Here is an 18867-nt window from a genome sequence, read left to right on the forward strand (position 1 = left end):
ACCCGAAGCGTGACCCTTCGCCGAGGGCCAGCCCTGGGCTGGGGCAGCACCAGCGCTGCAGTGCGCAGAGGCGAGCAGTGCCCAGCAGGAGCTGCGGATGGGACAGCACTGCTGGTTTGTGTTAAACGGGACGAGTGATGCGTGTGTTCACACACGAGATTCAAGAAATAAAACTTTCCTTTCCCTAACAACAGGCTACTCAGCAGCTCACCGCTCTGCTACCTGACGAGGGCACGCCTCTCTCCTTTGTGAAGGACTGCATTTCCCTCAGCCTTATTTTCTTCAGACTTACAATAAACGCCAAAGCAGGAAAGTACAGAACACACCGCGGTGAGGGCTTGGCTTGAAGCCCTTTGAAATCTGCGGGAGCCTTACATGCTTTGTGCCCTGGGCTCAGGGAAACTCATCCCTTGAGAGAAGGGGGGGGGGGGAACTTAGCTCTCCAGGCTCTCTCTCCTCCTCCCCCATGTAATTTTGCAGCTCTTGTCTGCTGGTGGGGTGAGGAGCATAGCCCTGCACATGGTCTGATCCCTACACTTCCATCTTTTACTGGTACTGAAGCCTGGAAAGCAAGCATAAGATCAGCTCCACACAGCACCCTGCACTGCATGTCTGTCACAAGTGGCACACACATACCAAGTTAAAATAACGTCCTTATCTCCCCAGGCACCTGCTCACAGAGTCCCAAGCTCCCCAAGCCTGGGCCAACAGGCTCGCAGTCAAGTAAGGTTTGTCCCAAACAAGTTGCTGCACACCCATGGCTGCTTGTGCTGAGGCAGGCACTCGGCCAAGTGCAACGTGACGGTAGGGAAACTGGAGAAACTTCAGCAAAAGACCAAAATTTTAGCAGAAGGAATTGTGAATGCACATCAAATACCCGTCTGCAGACAGCAGCTCATATGAACGGACCTCAGACGATTAGAATGACTTTGCCTTTTCTACACGTTCTATTATTCTTTCAGAAGGGTCCAAAAAAGAAAAAGCTAGAGATTTTAGGCTTCAAGTTAGCTTGACATGAGCCCAACACTACAATATACCGTGTAAGAAATTCTGTAAGCTCTCTGAATTAGTTTTCTTGGTGAAGATCTCCCTGTTACACAATTCTTTTTATCTAGAAAAATAGCAATGAGAACCTGTGCTGCAAAAATGCAAAGCAAGTCCACAGCGTAGCAGTTGCCCTAAGTGTTTTAGCCTTGTACTATGGGGAGCAGAGTTAGAAACACCACTGAGAAGAGTGCTTTAGGGTGTTCCCTACCAGCCTGCATTACATGCTTGTTTGCCGTGGAACACAAAGTACGTTTTACTTGCGTTGCTTGGCAGCAACCTAAACCAACAGGGTCCATTCCCTCCTCTCCATAGCACAGGCAGGGTACACCTTCAGGGGGTTTTCTACTTGGTTACAGGAAAGTCAGAACCAAACCACCTGTTTCAGTGCAGCACTTGGAATTCCACAGGCAACTGCGTGGAAGGAGCTCGGCCGGGCAGCCCTGCTCCCAGAACCATAAGGCTGCCCTGCCCTCATGACACACCAGTGTTTGATCACAGCTTGTTAAAACACTTTTGAAAACTTGCCAAAGGGAACTCAGCTCTGTTCCTAGCTCCTCTGTAGGCTCGGTAAAGCCTTGGGTGAGTTGTTTCATCCCACTGGGGTTTGGTTCTCAACTGTTGGACAGAGATAAACAGCTCCAGCGCGTTCTGTGCATATAGATTTGGGAGGGCTTTGGTCTGAATGCTATTTTAGTTTTCCTGCAGGGATGACTGTAGCACGCAGCCCCAGATATGCCATAGCCAAGCTAATAGTTGGCTACAGCTTCTCCTTGTCACTGCTGCGAGCAAAACACACCTCTGGTAGCAGTGTTGGCATAGTTCTGTGCAGCTGAGCTGGAACCAGCACGACAGACGCTCCGGCTCTTGGCTGCACTAACACTTCCCATGTGAGCTAGGTTGCTGGTAGGAAGAGAAGAAAATTTTGGAAGCAAGCATGAAAGACAACAAAACCTAGAGGACAGCTAGATACTAACAGACTTCAGGGAAAGCTGAATGATTCTCAGAAACCTTAGAGTTATGCATTGCTAGTACCAGTTTTTCCCACTAGGCCGTGTTTGGTTTTCCAGGATTTTAGGACGATACACGCAAAAAAAGTATTTCAACACCTAAGATTAAAAGGAGGAAATATGTCTGGCACACTAAAATGCCTCACGCATTTTAAACGCTGTGCATCTCCAACATGCTGACTGTTGGTAAAGTCTCTCCTGCTTCGATTGCCTTTTAAATCTGCAGAGACTTTAGTACTTTGGTTCTATACAAGTTGGATAATTTCTTTCTGAAGCGGCAGCAGTTACCATTTATGCTCTAGTAACAGAAACCAGCATTTCTTCCGTAGTTTTAACTAAGTGCTCAGACATGGGGAGCGGATCCCCAGCCTCTGAAGTCTTTGCAATTTTCACTTGTTTGTGTGTTCTAATGACCAGTTGCCTCTGCAAAGGATTAACATTGACAACTCCATTTTGCTCAGAGGTTCACCTGGAGGCTGTCTGCTTTATTTAGGGTTGATAAAAAAGAGGAAAGGCTGGATGCCACGCAACACGAGCAGCAAAACACATGAGATCTCAGAGGTCATTTGCAACATACCTAAATGGAGCAGTGACTCAGAACGCAAGTATTCGTTCTGAGCAATGGAGAAGCTGCACGCTGGGAGCGGGATGTGGAATATGGGAGTGCAGGCAGTGTTTCCCTCGCCTGCCTGTCAAGCGAGTTACTTACATTTCAACAGCACAAAAGTACAGCCTGTGTCTCCAAGGCAGCCAGCAACAGCAACAACCTCAAACATAAGGCAATTAATTCCCCGTCAGTCTCAGATGTTACAAAAGATGCAGGTGCCTCAACTCGTGCTGACCTGCTGGGGCTCTGCAGTTTAATTTTGACTGGCAAATAATCCACAGAGAAGCCTCCAAGAAACAGGAAGCACAGACCACAAGAAGTTTGAGCTGCCCTTGCTACCGCTTTTGAAGTATATTTCTATGGTAAAACACAGAACGCTGCTCCATCATTTCCAATATCCCATCCGGGGGCTGGCAGGCAGAGCAATAGGCAGCCCCACCGAAAGGCACTGCTTGTATTTAGTGATCAGGTCACAGCGCCTGGGAAGGCACAGGGTTAGGAGTTAGGACTCGTGTTTGTCAAGTAGCTTTGCAAACATACCCGCTCTGGCAGTCATCAGGATTACTGTTCATGACAGCCTTGTTTTTAGACAGGTGTGGCTGCTGCATCTACAGGCATCTTTGCCTTTCACAAGCCCTAGCTTTCTTAAAAAGCAAACTTTTTTTTTTTTTTTTTTTTTTTTTAACATCTGATTTGATTCAGGAAATTCAACCATCTAGCTGACTGGCCTTGGGAAGACCTCACAGGACACTACATTCAGAAGACGCTCCGATCGTCTTGAAATCATTTGAAACATTGTGTTGAAAGCAATGAGACAGTTTGGAAAAGCTGAATAACAAATTAGTTTGTTACTCCCAGTAAAGCACCTAGTGACCAGTTCCACTTCACTGTTGCTGTCAAAACCCCACAGCGAGCCAGTTTGTAATCTGTTGCTAGTGCAGTTCTGCAAAGATAACCAGTGTCTTCAGACTACAGCTCCCTGCAGTTGACCTGAGTGCTGCAGTGCCCGGTCTCTAAGCTAACAGAGACAATTTTGCTGTTCAGCCACAGTATTCCTTCCAAACAATGCTGCTAGGACTTAACGTTTTACACCAGTAAGCAGATGGTTCGTTATCTTCTATCGCATTGCCTGATAAGAACAAGCAGCGGACGGGGAAAGCAACAGGTCTAGCAGAATGCTAACAGTTACCAGAAGTGCTATGCTGTCAAGAGGAAGAATTCAGGCTTGCAGGCTCGAGTGCAGAGGTTGTAGAGGATACAGCAATCCATTCCAGAAAGTCCAGAGCAGAGGAATTCACACAAGTCCTATTTTTGCCAGCCAGTGACCTGAAAAAGCTATTTACAATTAATATGAAAGTGGTGCTTTCAGAAGAGCAGAACTGCATCCAGCTGCAGTTGGCAGGATGCAAAAGCAGTGCTGGCTGGAGGTATTACAGCGATTAACAGACTTTAAGACACTTTAAATTATTTTTATTTTTCTACATTTTTCTACAAAATGTATTTTATTTTATTTTCTACATTTCTTTAAGCACCAATTTTTAAAATGTACCCTAATAAATAATATTTGTAATGCACCTTGAATTGCTCATTGTCAATGAGGTATTACAGGTACGCAGAAAAGAGGAATCTCCAGGACTGTTAGATTTCCCCCCTTCTTGCTTCTCTCATCACACACAAACCCATTACTTAAAGTGCAGGCAGCTCACGCCCTCTGCTGCTCAACTTGTATCAGCCTGGCAAAATCTTTTGCCACATGTAAACCACCGCAAAAAGCAGGTAAAAGGCACAGATGTAGTGGGACCACGCTGCCCATAGACAGCATGGGTACCCAACAGATGTAGACAAAGACATAAAAATAAATAAGCAAAAAAAAATCTACAACTATTGCTAGTTTTCTTTCTCCTCTAATAAGAGGTAAAGACAGTAAAGCCCCATAGCTGAGCTCCTCTCTCATGATGGGAAATGTGAACACAACAAATGGGATGCAGCATTAAGTTAGAATCACTGCTATCAGCTACATTTGACCTGGCAGGCACCATGCAATTTTCAGGATGCTTCTCCCCTCCTAAGAAAACCTTCTACCACCCTGTCAAATTTCTGTGAGGAATTCTGCTTTAAGACATTTAAAGGAACAAGTAAATACAACTCTGCAAACCCACTTGGAACGTGCTCATCAGCAACAGGCGACTGTCTAACAGCGCCAGCTGCTATTGCTACTCCTGACTGTTCTCCATTCTGTTCTTCCTTCCCTTTTTCCTTGGACACGTGACAACCAGTACAACCTTCTTTGGAGCAGAAAGCTGACGCACAGAAGTTCTGCTGAGGAACCTTAATGCCCCTCGGCCCATCAGGCTCCTCAGTATGTTTTTCTGGGGACTCATAGACAACTCCTTGGGACACAGAGTGTCTCTTGAAAAGAGCTTGCTGGCACACAGTCCTCTGTGTCTTTGTTTTGCTTTGCTGCTGCAAAGACTCTTGCACAGGCTTTGGGATTTTGAGGCCAGGAAGTGCCTGGTGGTCAGAACTTAGGTATTTCTGAAAGTAAGCCTGGCACATGTCGTCCCTAACAAGTGGGATGACCGAGCAGGGTTTCAACCACTTCACAAACTCGCACAACTCTGAAAAGGACGAGTGATCTGAGTACGGGATGGGGAAGATGTTGGGGTGGGTGATCTTCACGGGCCTGCCGGTGGGGAGGATAGCAATGGTAGGATGCGTCGTGTTCCAGCTGACGAGGGTGTCCCGGCGGATCTCGGCGACGTCCACCGCGCGGATCCAGCCGGCCCCCTCCTCGGCGGTGAACACGTTGGGCATCTCCAGCAGCCGCATCTCCTCCAGGCGCGAGGGGCTCACCACGACCCAGGTGCCGAACTCCACCGCCAGCTCCACCAGCAGCGCCTCCTTCCCCAGGCTGTACACACCTGCGAGGGAGAAAACCGTGAGCCGCGTGCCGGGGTGGCGAGGGACGGCGCGTGGTCGAGGCGGCACTCACCGACCACCACGCGGTGGGACGGGTGCGCGCGGATGAGGCGGGCGGCCTGGCGGGCGGCGCAGCTCCGCGAGGGCAGGGGCTGGCACGGGCGGCAGTGCGTGGTGTCCAGGTACAGGCGGTCGATGCGGCGGCCCCTCAGCACTGGCTCACCCTGCATGGTGCCGGCGTAGCGGAAATCCCCTGCGGGAGCGGGGTGTGAGGGCGCGGCAGGCGTGGCGAGGCCGCGGGGGCCCGGCCCGTACCTGTGTAGAGGATGGTGCCGAAAGCGCCCTCGAAGAGGAACATGACGGCGCCGGGGCAGTGGTTGGCGTCCAGCAGCGTCACCGTCACCTCCTCGCCCAGCGCGTGGCTCTGCCCCACCTCCAGCGGCCGGATCCAGCACCGCGGCACCTGCGGGCGGGCGGAGCCGTGACGGGGCCGGGCCGGGCCGGGCCGCAGCGGGGCCGGGCCCCGCGCACCTACCTGCAGGCGGTGGTGCAGCAGGCGGGCGGTGAGCGGCGAGCAGTAGAGCGGCCGGCGCCAGGTGCTGGACAGCCCGGCCGTGTGGTCCGCGTGCATGTGCGACAGGAAGAAGAGCCGCGCGCCGCCCGCCCGCCGCACGCTCCAGAAGTCCACGGCGATGGGGGTGCCGGGCAGCACCCTGCCGCCCATGGCGCCGCCGCCTCCCGCCGCTTCCCGCCGAGTGCCGGGGGCGGCGCCGCGCAGGCGCGGACGGGGCGGGGCGGGGGCGGCGCGTGCGCGGTGCCCGTGCCGGTGCCGGTGAGGGGTGGCGTTGCCCTGCCCGTCCCGGCCCGTCCCGGCCCGTCCCGTCCCGGCCATGCCGTACCTGGGCGGCGAGGAGGCGCTGCGCGACCTGCGCCGGGCGCTGGGCAACCCGCACGTGCAGGCGGACCCGCTGCGGTACCGCGCCGCCGTCCTGCGCGTCGTCCGGTGCGGGGCGGCCGGGGGCGGGGTGGGGGGGCTCCGGCGGGGGGCGGCCGGCGGCTGACGGCCCCGTCCCTGTCCCCGTGCCCGTGCCCGCCGCAGGCTCATGACGCAGGGCGCGGACGTGTCGGGGCTGTTCGCCGAGATGGTGAAGGCGGGCGCGGCGGCCGACGTGGTGCAGAAGAAGCTGGTGCACCTCTACGTGCGCGCACACGCCCCGCGCCTGCCGCGCCTGGCGCTGCTGGCCGTCAACACGCTGCGCACGGACTGCGCCGACCCCAGCCCCGCCGTGCGCGGCCTGGCGCTGCGCAGCCTCTGCAGCCTCAGGTGCGCGGCCCCCCCCCCCAACCCCACCCCACACACCCCCCCTGTACACCCCGGCCCTGACGCCCCGTCCCCGCAGGGTGCCCGGCGCTCAGGAGTACGTGCGGCAGCCGCTGCTGAGCGGGCTGCGCGACCCGGCCTCCTACGTGAGGCGGGCGGCGGTGCTGGGCTGCGCCAAGGTGCACGAGCTGCAGGGCGACGCCGAAGTGGGTGAGTGGGGTCCCGGGGGGGGGGGTGCGGCGGGGACACGGCGCTGTGCCCGCGGGGTCGGGGCGGGGGGCAGCCTTTGGGTCTGGTTGCAGACGGCGCCCTGGTGAACGAGCTGTACAGCCTGCTGCGAGACCAGGACCCCATCGTCGTGGTGAACTGCCTCAGGGCTCTGGAAGAGATCCTGCGGAAGGAGGGGGGAGTCGTCATCAACAAACCCATCGCCCATCACCTCCTCAACAGGTTGGTTCCCGGCCGTGCCGCGGTGCTGGGGGCCTCGCTCTGGTGCCCGGCGTTTGTCCGCCGGCGGAGCGGGTGTCCCGGGGCCCCTGTCAGACCTGGAGAGGCGATCCAGGACAGAGCTGCCTGTCCTAAAAAAGGTTTTGTGCTAAGGTCTTAAGAGACATCTGAGATGCCCTGCTTTTCCGGGGAGTCTTTGCTTCTGGTTTGTTAGGAATTGCAAGCTAACGTGATTGTTTTATCTTTTTTAATCGTGATAGCATACGCAATACATTTGTGACGTGGGTGTTCTGGTGTATCTTTTCCAACAAACTGAAAGATGTCTAATTCATTAGATATCTATTGCTTGAAGAAGTGATATATATATATATTTTTTTTGGCAAATAATTCTATATGATACAGCAAAAGCAAGATAATTGCTGTGTCCAGGGATCTTGTCTTTGTTTCTCTGGCTGAGAGCACAAGCAAAAGTGCGCAGTTGGTACAAATTTAAGCCTACATCAGAAATTGGTCAATTGTCTTGAGATAAAATTGTGGTGTCTACTTCTGAAATACAGCATTTGATCTAGAATGGAGCATGCAAGCAACTGGCAGGCTACAGCCACTACTCTGCACAGCACGGATCTTCGTGCACTTCTTGACTCCTGCAAACTGTGTTTGTTTTCTTGGCAGGATGGCCGACCTAGATCAGTGGGGGCAAAGTGAGGTGCTTGCCTTCCTGCTGCGTTACAGACCCCGCTCTGAGGAGGAGCTTTTCGACATTCTGAATTTACTAGATGGATATCTTAAAAGCAGCAGCCCCAGCGTCGTGATGGCAGCCACCAAGCTTTTCCTGGTCCTAGCCAGGGAGTACCCACATGTGCAGGCAGATGTTTTGGTGAGAGTAAAGGGACCACTGCTGTCTGCCTGCACTTCGGAGAGCAGGGAGCTCTGCTTCACTGCACTGTGTCACGTGCGCCAGATCCTCAGTAGCCTCCCTGGTCATTTTAGCAGCCACTACAAAAAGTTCTTCTGCTCATATTCAGAACCGCACTACATCAAATGCCAGAAGATGGAAGTGTTGTGCGAGCTGGTGAATGATGAAAATGTGCTACAAGTGCTGGAGGAGCTGAAAGGGTATTGCACTGATATATCTGAAGAGCTTGCCCAGGGGGCGATCTCTGCTATAGGTAAGAGCTCTGCCTTGCCTCAGAAGCAGCTGCAGCCCTAGATCTTTAAGGTGCGCCTTTCTCTGCTGAAGTATATCCAGGCAAATGCCGAATAGCTAATCTGTTCTGAAGCCCTAAGTAAATCACCCTTCCCAGGAGTGTTTCATGGGTGTTTCTAAACCACGATGGTGTTGATTTTCTCAGAAGTCCTGGTATTGAACTGTTTCTGGCTGAGTATAATGTCTTTGAGTCTTTTTCAGATGTCTGCTCTCTTATGAGAAGCTCTAAAGAAATGAACTCTGGACTGAATGAAATCCTTTCATCCCATTAATGAGTGTTATAATGTTGAGTCTTATGGAAACTGTAGAGCTGCTATAATACCGGCTTGTTTGAGTTGTGATGGAGGCAGAGTTGAGGTGATTTGGGGCAGTTTAGTTTTGGTTTTGCAAGCTTTAAAATACAGAAGTTTTATGGCGTTCCTCAGGAGAAAGCCTGGGATGCTAAAAGGCTTTTCTCGTGTTACGTTTAAGAAAAGTTCAGACTTCTTCTGAGGTAAAAGGAACCTTTTTCTTCAAAAAAGGAATGTATCCCTTATGTTAGGTATATGCGCTCATCTTACTACACTTCCAGAAAGTATCGTCAAAATAGAAAAGGGATAAGTTCTTTCAGATGAGTTTGTGATGAATAGTTGGGCTCACGTTTCCTATTTCACTCTGATTTACTGGTTGCCTTCTATGCTCTTTGGTGTCTCTGCAGGCAATATTGCTAGGACGTACACTGAACAGTGCATGGGGATTCTGACAGAGCTCTTGGGGTTTCAGCAGGAGCATATCACCTCAGGTAATCATCTGCAGGTTTTTTTTACATGGCTTATGCTTTAAGGAAATGGCCTTGTTGGGGCTTGTGATTCCAAAATTTGAGTCTTTAGAAGGCATATGGCATTTAATTTAATTGGGATCTTCAGGTGGAAGTCTCCCTGGTGGGGTGCGGGTATGTTTTTTTCACTTCCTTGGGAAATGGTTATAGCTGTATTGATGGTCTGGTAAGATATGCGGGCTCCCTTCTGTCTGCCATCTGTTGGCTCCAAGGACTGAGGGACTCAGCAGAGGCATTTTAGTGGCTATTTGTGAAGACCTAGCTGGTCAATAGTTCTAATCTTGAATTCTTTCTAATGGGGATCCTTGGCCTGTGTCTTTTAAACTTTTGTGATTTCTCTTCTGCTGTCTGATTCAGCTTTACCCAGACTTCTGTCTTCTGCTGCTGTCAAATCTAACTTCATATCTGTGCTATTTCTGCCCCCCTTATCTTAATGCTCTTGCTTTCTGCTTTCAAAGTTGCATGCCTGAAGTCGTCTGTTGAATTAGGTCTTAGTAGTTGCTGTAGTTTGTAAGTGTGCAAGAGCATTTAAAGTATTGACCTAAAGTTCACAAAACACGTTTTGAATTGGTGTTAGTTTCAATTTGTTGTTGTAACATTGTATGTCTGAGACATCATGAGTCAGTCTCTTTTTAAAGCCCAGGGAATGTCCAGAAGAGAGATTACTTTCCGGCAGCCAGAGGAACAATCTGAAGTTTCAGTACTTTGTTTTAGACTTCGTTTAACTTTGCACTGACAAGAGCAATGTCATGGGATTTTGAAGAAGGGTGTTTCAAAACAGTCCTGAGAAATGCACTCTTTAGCTCAGACTTTGCAGTCTTTTGACTGTTTTATACATTTTTTATTTATCTTATTTTATTTATTTTGCCTAATGGTTTTGTAATTCTTGGGGAATGCTGAGAGTTTTGTTTCATTGCAGCGGTAGTTCAGGCTTTTCGGGACCTGGTTTGGCTGTGTCCCCAGTGCACGGATGCAGTGTGTCAGGCGCTGCCTAGCTGTGAGGACACCATCCAGGACAGTGAGGTAAGGTGGCTTTATGCCTTGGGCTAGCAGCTGTTGAGGATGGGTGGAATCTAACTCCTTGAGTTTCGTGTGGCTTATGATTGGCATTACGAGGATCAGAAAGCTTCAGAAGATTTGTGCTCGTGTCAGTTGATTCCATGTCACTGCTGACTTTCTGGTAAACAGCACTGCTGTCCTGGTAAGCATAGTATGTGCTTTCTGTGGTTCCTTCAGGGCAAGCAAGCACTGATCTGGCTCCTGGGGGCACATGGTGAGAAAGTACCAAACGCCCCCTATGTTTTAGAGGACTTTGTGGAGAACGTGAAATCAGAGGTGTTTCCAGCAGTAAAGATGGAGCTTCTGACAGCACTGGTGCGACTCTTCCTATCTCGTCCTGCTGAATGTCAGGACATGCTAGGGAGACTGCTCTATCACTGCATAGGTGGGTTTCCATTTTCAGCATTGTGTTTCATTACAGTGGTAGTACAGGCTTTTTAGGACCTGGCTTTGCTGTGTCCTCAGAGCATGGATGCAGTGATGGCATCCTGGCTGTGAGGAGACCACTGAGGGTGGCAAGGTAAGGTGGCTTTATGCAAGGGGCTGCTACGTGTCCCTGGTTGGTGAGTGTAACAGTTTTCTGCTCTGTCCCTGGGAATCTGTGTTTAGTAATGAAGGGTTACTCTGGAGAAATCCGAATGCTAGAATTGTCTCTCCTAAAACTACGTTCATCCAATTCCCAGAGGAGGAGAAGGATATGGCAGTACGAGACCGTGGATTGTTCTACTATCGCCTCTTACAGTCCGGTGTGGAAGAAGTGAAGCGGGTCCTGTGCAGCCCTAAGTCTGACCCCTCCTTGGGGCTCCTGGAAGACCAAACTGAACAACCAGTGAATACGTGGGTTTCTGAGTTTAATACTCTTGTACCTGTTTATGGCAGAGCACGTTGGGCGCTTGTCACTGCTCAACAGCCAGTGGAATCCTGCTACGCTTTTTCTCCTTTTACCGACTCTGGGAACAGAGGCACAGGTAACCAGCCTCACCCACGTCTGGGTTTCAATTTCCCTCATACATGGATTTCTCGTGAAAATTATCACAGTGCTTTGAGAGTGCTGTTTAGTGTTCTGAATATCTTGTACAGTGTCTGGCTGATCACAACCTCATTAGCCTAGGGAGATCACAGAATCACAGAATTGTAGGGGTTGGAAGGGACCTTGAATGATCATCGGGTCCATCCCCCCGCCAAAGCAGGTTCCTTAGAGCAGGCTGCCCAGGGGGGTGTCCCGACGCTGCAGAAGGTGCCATAATTCCAACCTTCTTCTTCTGATGGCCTCCTGAGAGGTTCTTTGGGAAACTGTAAGTAGCACAATATATGCTGCATCTCACATGTTTTTGGTTTCATTTCAGAGTCTCTGATTTCTGAAGGGAATCAAGAAGTCCTCGAGGTTCATCCTGATACAGGCAACCTGACCTTAATTCCTGATGTTTACCTGACTGCAGAACAGTTTGAGAAGACCTGGCTGAGCCTGGACATTAGCTGCCAACACTCTCTGCCGTGGGGCAGAACTGTTCATCCAGATACCATACAGACTGCTTTTCATGTTGTCCACATCCATACTATTGCTATGAGCAAAGCTGGTGTCCAGCCGTGGAAAGCTTATTTCAGCGCTCAGGATGACACTGGTTGTCTCTTCCTAACAGAGCTATTGCTTGAGACAGAAGATTCGGAGATGCAGGTTTCAGTGAAGCAGAGTGAGGCAAAGCCTGAGGCGCTGCAAGCCTTCATGTCCGTTTTCAGGACTGCCATGGGAGCAGTTGCTGGGCTGAAATCCTGATTCATCTCTGTTCCCAGTGGGATGCTTGCTCAGGGCACAGGCAGAGTTTACTTCTCTGGCTTCAATTTGCTGTTCCTGATGCTCGTTCCCTACTTTTAAACTGTAGGAGTGTTATCAGCCTTTCCCCGGAGCAGTGTTATGCACAGAAACCACATGCGGTATGAGGGTAGCGGTTTGTGTGAGTTAACGAGATTGAGTTTTGTACCTGGCATCACTTTGACAACCTCAGTCAGCTGTCAGTTCTTGCACCAGTAATTCAAGAATTGCTGTTAAGATTATTAATCTGTATGGAAAATCATTTTTTGATTATATTGTGACTTAATTTTTCTACTTTTTGCTGCTGTCATTTGCAGAATTGTTTGTATTTCAACCTTATTTTGATTTGTAACTGTGACTTACTTCTGTTAGTTTCCTGTCGGACAACTGTCATGTCCAGGTACTGATCACAGTCTTGTACAGGCTTATACTTCCAGACTGGACTTTATTTCTGTACCCCTCCCCCCCTTTCCTTTTTGTGCCTAAATGTCTACTGCCCCAGCTTTTTAATGTATGAACTTTTTCTTTCTTTTTTTTTTTTTTTTTTTTTTATATACATACTTTTTGTGTTCCTTGCAATTTAAGGAAAGCAAAATAAATGATCCCTGGAGATCTCAGGGCCTGGCTGTCTCTTTCCACCAACTCTTTCCTTCTTTCTCTTTGCTTTATTTTCTGTTTGCTTAGCTTACTAAGTGTTCTCTGAGAAGAAAGTATCACTTACTGTAGCTGGGCCACTTTAATTAGCTAATGTGTTTTTTTTTCCAAGAATATTGTAATAAAAGAATAAAAGAGTTAAAAGAGTAAAAAGTTATAAAAGAATAAAAGAGTTTATTTATATAAAAGAGTAATCAGAAATTACTATGACAGCAGTCCCTCTGTTCTATTGAAAGTTGCATAGAGCTGAACTTTGCATGATGTCATGAAACATTTCCTTGTCACAGCCGTGAAAACCCTCTCTGGCAGCATAACCATTGTTCTTTCAGTCACTTTCAGCCAGGGCATGGAGAGGAACAGGAAGCGTTGCTCCACTCAGCTCTGTGCAGAAGTCCATTGAGTGTTTTATACAACGGCAAAACCCTAGAGAGGTCTCCCTGGCTTAAGATTAAAGTACACTGGTTACTGTAATGGCCTTACCGTAAGTGCAAGGTGTGGCTTTATTAATCCTATTCTGTAAAATATCTTACAGTTTTTAAGGACTGTATTGTAACGATAATTGTGATACGCCTTTCACACACCTCACGGAAACACTGCCATCCCTGTTAAACAACAGGTTTTAGATTTTATTTTTGATTTTCCAAATAAAAACATGAATCATTCGTGACTGCTTTCTGATGTACTTATTTGCTGGTCTCTTGGCTGAAGTCTGTGGGTTAACCATAAGCCCGATGGTTACAGTGGATCCTGAGATAACTGCGCTCCATCCTGCCTTTGTTTCACACAGGATTTGTACCTCAGCTTCCCTTGAAGCAAAGCTTTCAAGATTCTTTATCTTTAAAGATTGCGTGCAATAAGTTGTTTCAGTCTAGTGTGAAAAGTTACTGTGATGGGTGGGCCGTCTAGGGGTGAATTCAAATTTAGTTAAGAAGTTGACTGTAGCAGGGCTCCTGCTACCAGTTTCTATAAGTACAGGAATACAACGTGCATATGGGAGGTGCATTGCAGGACTCATATTACACAGTTTTCAGGAAAAAAATGATAGCTTCTTGGTAACCTGTCCTTCCCTGACCAGTAGCTAGTGTGAATCTAGTGTCGGTCTGGGACAGGGACTTCCAGTTTCCAGCCTTTTGTCCAGGTACCTTTCCTGAAGAATGAGCAGGTGAGCACTGTTTGGCTTCTTGTAGTTCTTTATTTAAGTTGATCTTCATGCTAATGGCTTATTTTGAAACTAAACCACACCCATAGTTTGAATGATCACAGTTAAGAGAGCAAATATCTGCATGCTGTGCTGTTCTGGGGAGGAGTCTTCCCAGAAGGAAGGGCTTGTGCAGTTACGGGGAAAAGGAAGCTAAAATTCAGACACCTGAGAAGAGGAGCAGCTACAGAGGCATCTGGTCCTGCCTTCAGCTTCATTCAGATAGCTGGGAGAAAACTGCAATGACAACGTTTGAGGAACAGACGGAACACGTTGTGAACGCCTTATACTATGATCTCTTACATGACGATGAAATTGATAATCGATGTCTGCAGACAGATTCAGGAGGTAAGACCTAAAGTTTGGTGGGAAATGGGAGAAAAATCTTGTTTGTTTGCTGAAGATGTTGGAGAAGTGTTGTGACCGAACAGCTAAAGGAAGGAGATTGTAACTTGGCACTGGTTGTTGGGCTTTTTAAAATACAGACCTGTGATGACCTCCGAGCTAGCTCTGTTCTGGGGAAGAGTTAGAGTGGGGTGGGCTTGTCTGAACCCCGTGAAGGCCAAACTGCAGCCTGATTTATTGGGCCAGGGAAGTTTTGGGGGGGGTTCTGATAAGGAACGACCGCGCTTCTCCCAGGCGAGGGCAGGCAGGGGGCCCCACAGCTCCCAGCAGTCCGGTGAGCTCGCTGCCTGCTGGGGCTCCCATGGGGAAGGACAGAAAGTTGCACCCGGCCAGCCTTTTGGAGGAGCGTGGAGGCAGCAGTCCGCTGCTCTGCTAAACATTGCAGAGAGCTGGACTTTGCATGGTGTCACGAAACATTTCCTTGTCACAGCCATGAAAATTCTCTCTGGCAGCATAACCATTGCTCTTCCCACTTCAGTCACTTTCAGCCAGGGCATGGAGAGGAACAGGAAGCGTTGCTCCACTCAGCTCTGTGCAGAAGTCCATTGAGTGTTTTATACAACGGCAAAACCCTAGAGAGGTCTCCCTGGCTTAAGATTAAAGTACACTGGTTACTGTAACGGCCTTACCGTAAGTGCAAGGTGTGGCTTTATTAATCCTATTCTGTAAAATATCTTACAGTTTTTAAGGACTGTATTGTAGCGACAATCGTGATATGCCTTTCACACACCTCACAGAAACACTGCCGGTTAAACAACAGGTTTTCGATGGAAGCTCTGTGTCTGTTGTCTTGCCCACAAAGTCTCCAGTCAGCCTGGTGCTCGTTTCCCTCTGGTGGATCGGGTGCTGTCAGCTCCCTGAGCGCCGTGCGATGCCCACCGAGGGCCTGCAGCCGGACAGAACCGGGGGGCAGCGGCAGCCGTGCCAGGGGCTGCGGGCAGAGGAGGGAGGGAAGAAGGTGGCTGGGTCAGGAAGCAATGCTGAAGATAAAGTTGCTCACTACTCTATTTTGAAAGATCCTGCTTTCAGTTCCTTATGGTCTTGTCAAACTTGGAAATATTTTTGCTGAAATTTTCAGTGATGGGTAGCTCCTTCTGGCTGAATATTCAGACATATTAAAAAATAGACTTTTTTTTTTTTTTTCTCAGTGTTTTTAAGGAGAAATGCTTTAACTGAGGGAAAAAAAAACAAAACAAAACAAAACAAAACACCACACGTAACCCCCCTATAAGTTGTTTAGCTGAGACATACTAATGGTTTTTATATAAAATTTTGAAATTTGTGAAGTATGTCTCCTGTTCCTTTGAAAACCTTCCCAAATTTAGATCGCTATGTGAGTTTGAAACGTTGCAATTTGCACTTACTCAGAAGAGACATTGAGTTTGATATCTAAATTCTCTGATGCCTCTCCATACACCATGATCTGCAGCCTAGCAGTGCTGGGGGAATCTAAGCAGGACTTTACCAGCTGATCAATGGGAGTGTGTCCCTGGAATCAAAGGAAGGAGAGACTAGGTGCTCTCCATCCCTCTTTTTCTTGCTTGCCTTTGGAAGCGCAGAGGGAAGGAGCTGCCTGAAACCTGGAAAGGTAAAAGAGAGGCCCTGGGGATGTCTTTGCAGCAAAACTTGGGCATAAAGCATCTATGGTGAGAGGAGAGACCTGGACAAATCGATGGTATGGAGCTGCCTGTGGAACCTCAATTAAATCCCTCTAAATCTATGAATACTTGAACGACTGGCAAGTACAGTATTTCCTAAGGACGTTGGTTTTAGATATCCTATTGTGTCTTGTCACAGGTTTACTCTGCATTGTTGTCCCAAGTGCTTGAGACACTAACTACCTTAGCTCTCTTAAGGTAGCTTTGCGAATGTAGTATGTGTTAAATATGCTTGGTTGTAAGTTTATAATCTCCCCTTTTCTCTGCCTTTTAGTAATACATTATGCCATAATCCTTTACCCTACTCTCTCTCTGCTCATTGTTTTAGGGCCTGTGCCATTTGCAGGAGAACTTCCAAGTGATTTTGACCCAGTTATTATTGCCAGTCGTCTGCGACAGATCGGGGACCAGTGCAACATGGATTTTGAAAGGGTTTCCTCACAGGCTCTTGCTGAAGTACTCACAGGGAAGGTAAAGGATAACTTGTCCTGTCTGGCCCTGGGCCTGCTCTTTGTCTGCAGGGCAACCTGGAGGCCCTTCTGTGTTGGAGAACAGCAAAAGCCTAGGGAGAAGACCAACTTATGCTGTAGGAGTCAGAGGTGTCTGAGGGAAAGGGACATGATAGCCAGCAGCCTGCCTCTGCTCATTTCTGTCTATCTGGCAGTGTATGAGCCACCAGAACAAAAGCTAAGCAAATGACTGTAGGACCTGCTCAGTCCTTTGCCTTTTTCCAGGTGGGTGATTTCTCACAACTTTTCTCCTTGTCTCTTCCAAGAGAGCTGCTTTTTATCACCTGAGTAGCCCTGGCTCTGCCTGGGCTGGTCTGTCATTGCAGTAGATAATCTGCAGCCTGGCACTCATGAGGGGCAAATACTGTGTGCAGGAGGAAGGCTGTGATGGGAGAAGACCAGGTGCTCCAGGTGGTCTGGCTTGAGCTTGCCCTGAAGTCTTAGATCTCCTGCCAGTATGGTTTTGGTTCAAATGCTGCATGTAGTTCTAGCTGAAGGTTTGTTGCAGCTCTGGCTACAGCTGTCCTCCCCAGTCCTTCAAACGTGCCTCCTGATGCTGTAGTTTGCACAAGCTGCAGTAAAGACAGAAGCAAATGAGAGCCCTGCTCTGAGCGTCCTATGCTGTGTGGATATCACCAGGGAGTTGTGGGGCCCACCTGCTTTAGTCATGGGTAGAAGAAACAAATGCAGTAATTCAATTGAATGTTGGATTTTGAGCCAAGACTCACTTATCCAGTGATCATTTAAAAAGGAGAAGCTCAGACTGCCCTCTTGATGCTTGCAGATGGAGAAGTTCGGGGCTGCTGTGGATTCTCTCAGCAGAAGCTGGAGTGACCAGAACCCTGAGATGGTCTATGAGAGAGCTTTTCTCTCTGTTTCTGTGAAACTGATGATGCATATTCTTAAGAAAGTCCCCTCTATGTTTCGTCCCAGTCAACTCATAACAGTGATTAATGGAAATGCTCAAGTGAAAAACTACATTGAGGCCCATGGAGGATGGGTAAGCACACGAAGTTCGCTGTGATGTTTGAGCGTTTCTGGCTCTGTCCCTTTGTTGCTCTCAGCTTTCCCACACGGTGTTCAGCCTGGCGCCTATCTTGGCTGGTCACTGACACCCAGCCACCCAGTGTCCCCTCCTTGACCCATGCATCAGCCAGCTCCTCTTGTAGCTGTCAGAACGCAGCTTTGCTAAATGCCTTGGTGAAGACTCACTGAAGTCAGTATCAAAATTCCCAACTGCTCCTCTGTGTCAGGATTTAATTCCTTATCTCAGTGCCTTGGGAGCTATTAAGGATTAGTCAAACAAAAAGCACTTTCCTGTTGACATAGCTCTATGGATACCACCTGGTTCGTTTTCTCTGTGGAACAGTGAAATCAGTCCGGGAGAGGGTCACAGTGGAAGACACAAAGCCTGTCTCGCTGTCCCATATCTTTCCCTTCCTGCCAGCTCCTTTAAACTTACCTTAAATTCTTCCTCTAAAATACATACACATGGATTGTTTTTTGTTTGTTTGTTTTCAGGAGAACTTGGACGACTGAGAGGAAGTGTTTTACTACTTTCCAAAAAGTTTGGATTTCATTGATTTAAGTGGGACAATTGCTTCGATATTTATTTAGATTGCCAGAAGAATCATACAAATAAGAACTGTGTAAAAGATATTCTATATCACTACAACTAAAAAACAATAAATGTTATTATTTGTTTTTCTTCTTGTATCTCTTAAATGTGTTCATAAAAGTGGGCTTCACTCTTATTCAAAGGTTAAAGGCTTAATGCTGCGGTACTAATTTCAGACTCATCAGGTAATATTTGCTTTAAAACGTTTCCATAAACAGATCTAATTACTGATTATAACTAAACTTGGTACAGCTAGTCTGAAGTTTCTCTACAAAATGTGAGATATTGAAAAGATTAAGGTTGTGATAACTTTTTTTTTTTTTTTTTTTTTTTTTTTGAGGTGGTTGTTTTCAATTTATTTTCATTTCATTTAGTTTTCCCCACCTATGCAAGTAGAGAAAATGGATGGCCTCAGAGAAGTTTGTATCTACTTCCCACTTCTAAATCATTTCCAATTTGTCCTGTAGGGTTTTTTTAGAGTACCAGTAAGTATCACTGACAGTAGGTGAGGTGAATTAGCAATTGTAATTTAGCAGTTTCCCAGGTACCACTTTGCATCTTGTGCTGCTGAAGCACCATTGCAT

General features: G+C 48.3%; 3 protein-coding genes across 4 annotated transcripts; 2 read left to right on the top strand and 1 right to left on the bottom strand.

The window, feature by feature from the left end:
* Positions 1 to 3902: 3902 nt before the first annotated feature.
* On the bottom strand, positions 3903 to 6472 carry DCLRE1B (DNA cross-link repair 1B; the record flags this gene model as incomplete). The annotated part of the gene is made up of 4 exons (XM_082778409.1): positions 3903 to 5582; positions 5654 to 5833; positions 5896 to 6043; positions 6116 to 6472. The coding sequence occupies 4 exons, from the start codon at positions 6470 to 6472 to the stop codon at positions 4708 to 4710; spliced, it is 1560 nt and encodes a 519-aa protein (XP_082634535.1). The 3' UTR covers positions 3903 to 4707.
* Positions 6445 to 13556, top strand: AP4B1 (adaptor related protein complex 4 subunit beta 1). Of its 2 annotated transcripts, none has more exons than XM_082778408.1 (10): positions 6445 to 6578; positions 6680 to 6904; positions 6981 to 7111; positions 7204 to 7351; positions 8021 to 8517; positions 9253 to 9336; positions 10292 to 10395; positions 10609 to 10816; positions 11115 to 11399; positions 11778 to 13556. In XM_082778408.1, exons 2-10 carry the CDS (start codon positions 6684 to 6686, stop codon positions 12203 to 12205), a joined length of 2106 nt encoding a protein of 701 aa, XP_082634534.1. In that variant the 5' UTR covers positions 6445 to 6578; positions 6680 to 6683; the 3' UTR covers positions 12206 to 13556. The 2 variants fall into 2 exon arrangements, with proteins under 2 accessions (XP_082634534.1, XP_082634533.1); XM_082778407.1 differs by having other exon boundaries at positions 6450 to 6583.
* A 738-nt stretch (positions 13557 to 14294) lies between these two features.
* BCL2L15 (BCL2 like 15) lies at positions 14295 to 18462 on the top strand. Its single transcript, XM_082778211.1, has 4 exons — positions 14295 to 14441; positions 16485 to 16627; positions 17450 to 17665; positions 18187 to 18462. The coding sequence occupies exons 1-4, from the start codon at positions 14336 to 14338 to the stop codon at positions 18202 to 18204; spliced, it is 483 nt and encodes a 160-aa protein (XP_082634337.1). The 5' UTR covers positions 14295 to 14335; the 3' UTR covers positions 18205 to 18462.
* Positions 18463 to 18867: the final 405 nt, after the last annotated feature.

Source organism: Aythya marila, assembly GCF_965140915.1.
Source record: "Aythya marila genome assembly, chromosome: 24".
NCBI lineage: Eukaryota > Metazoa > Chordata > Aves > Anseriformes > Anatidae > Aythya > Aythya marila.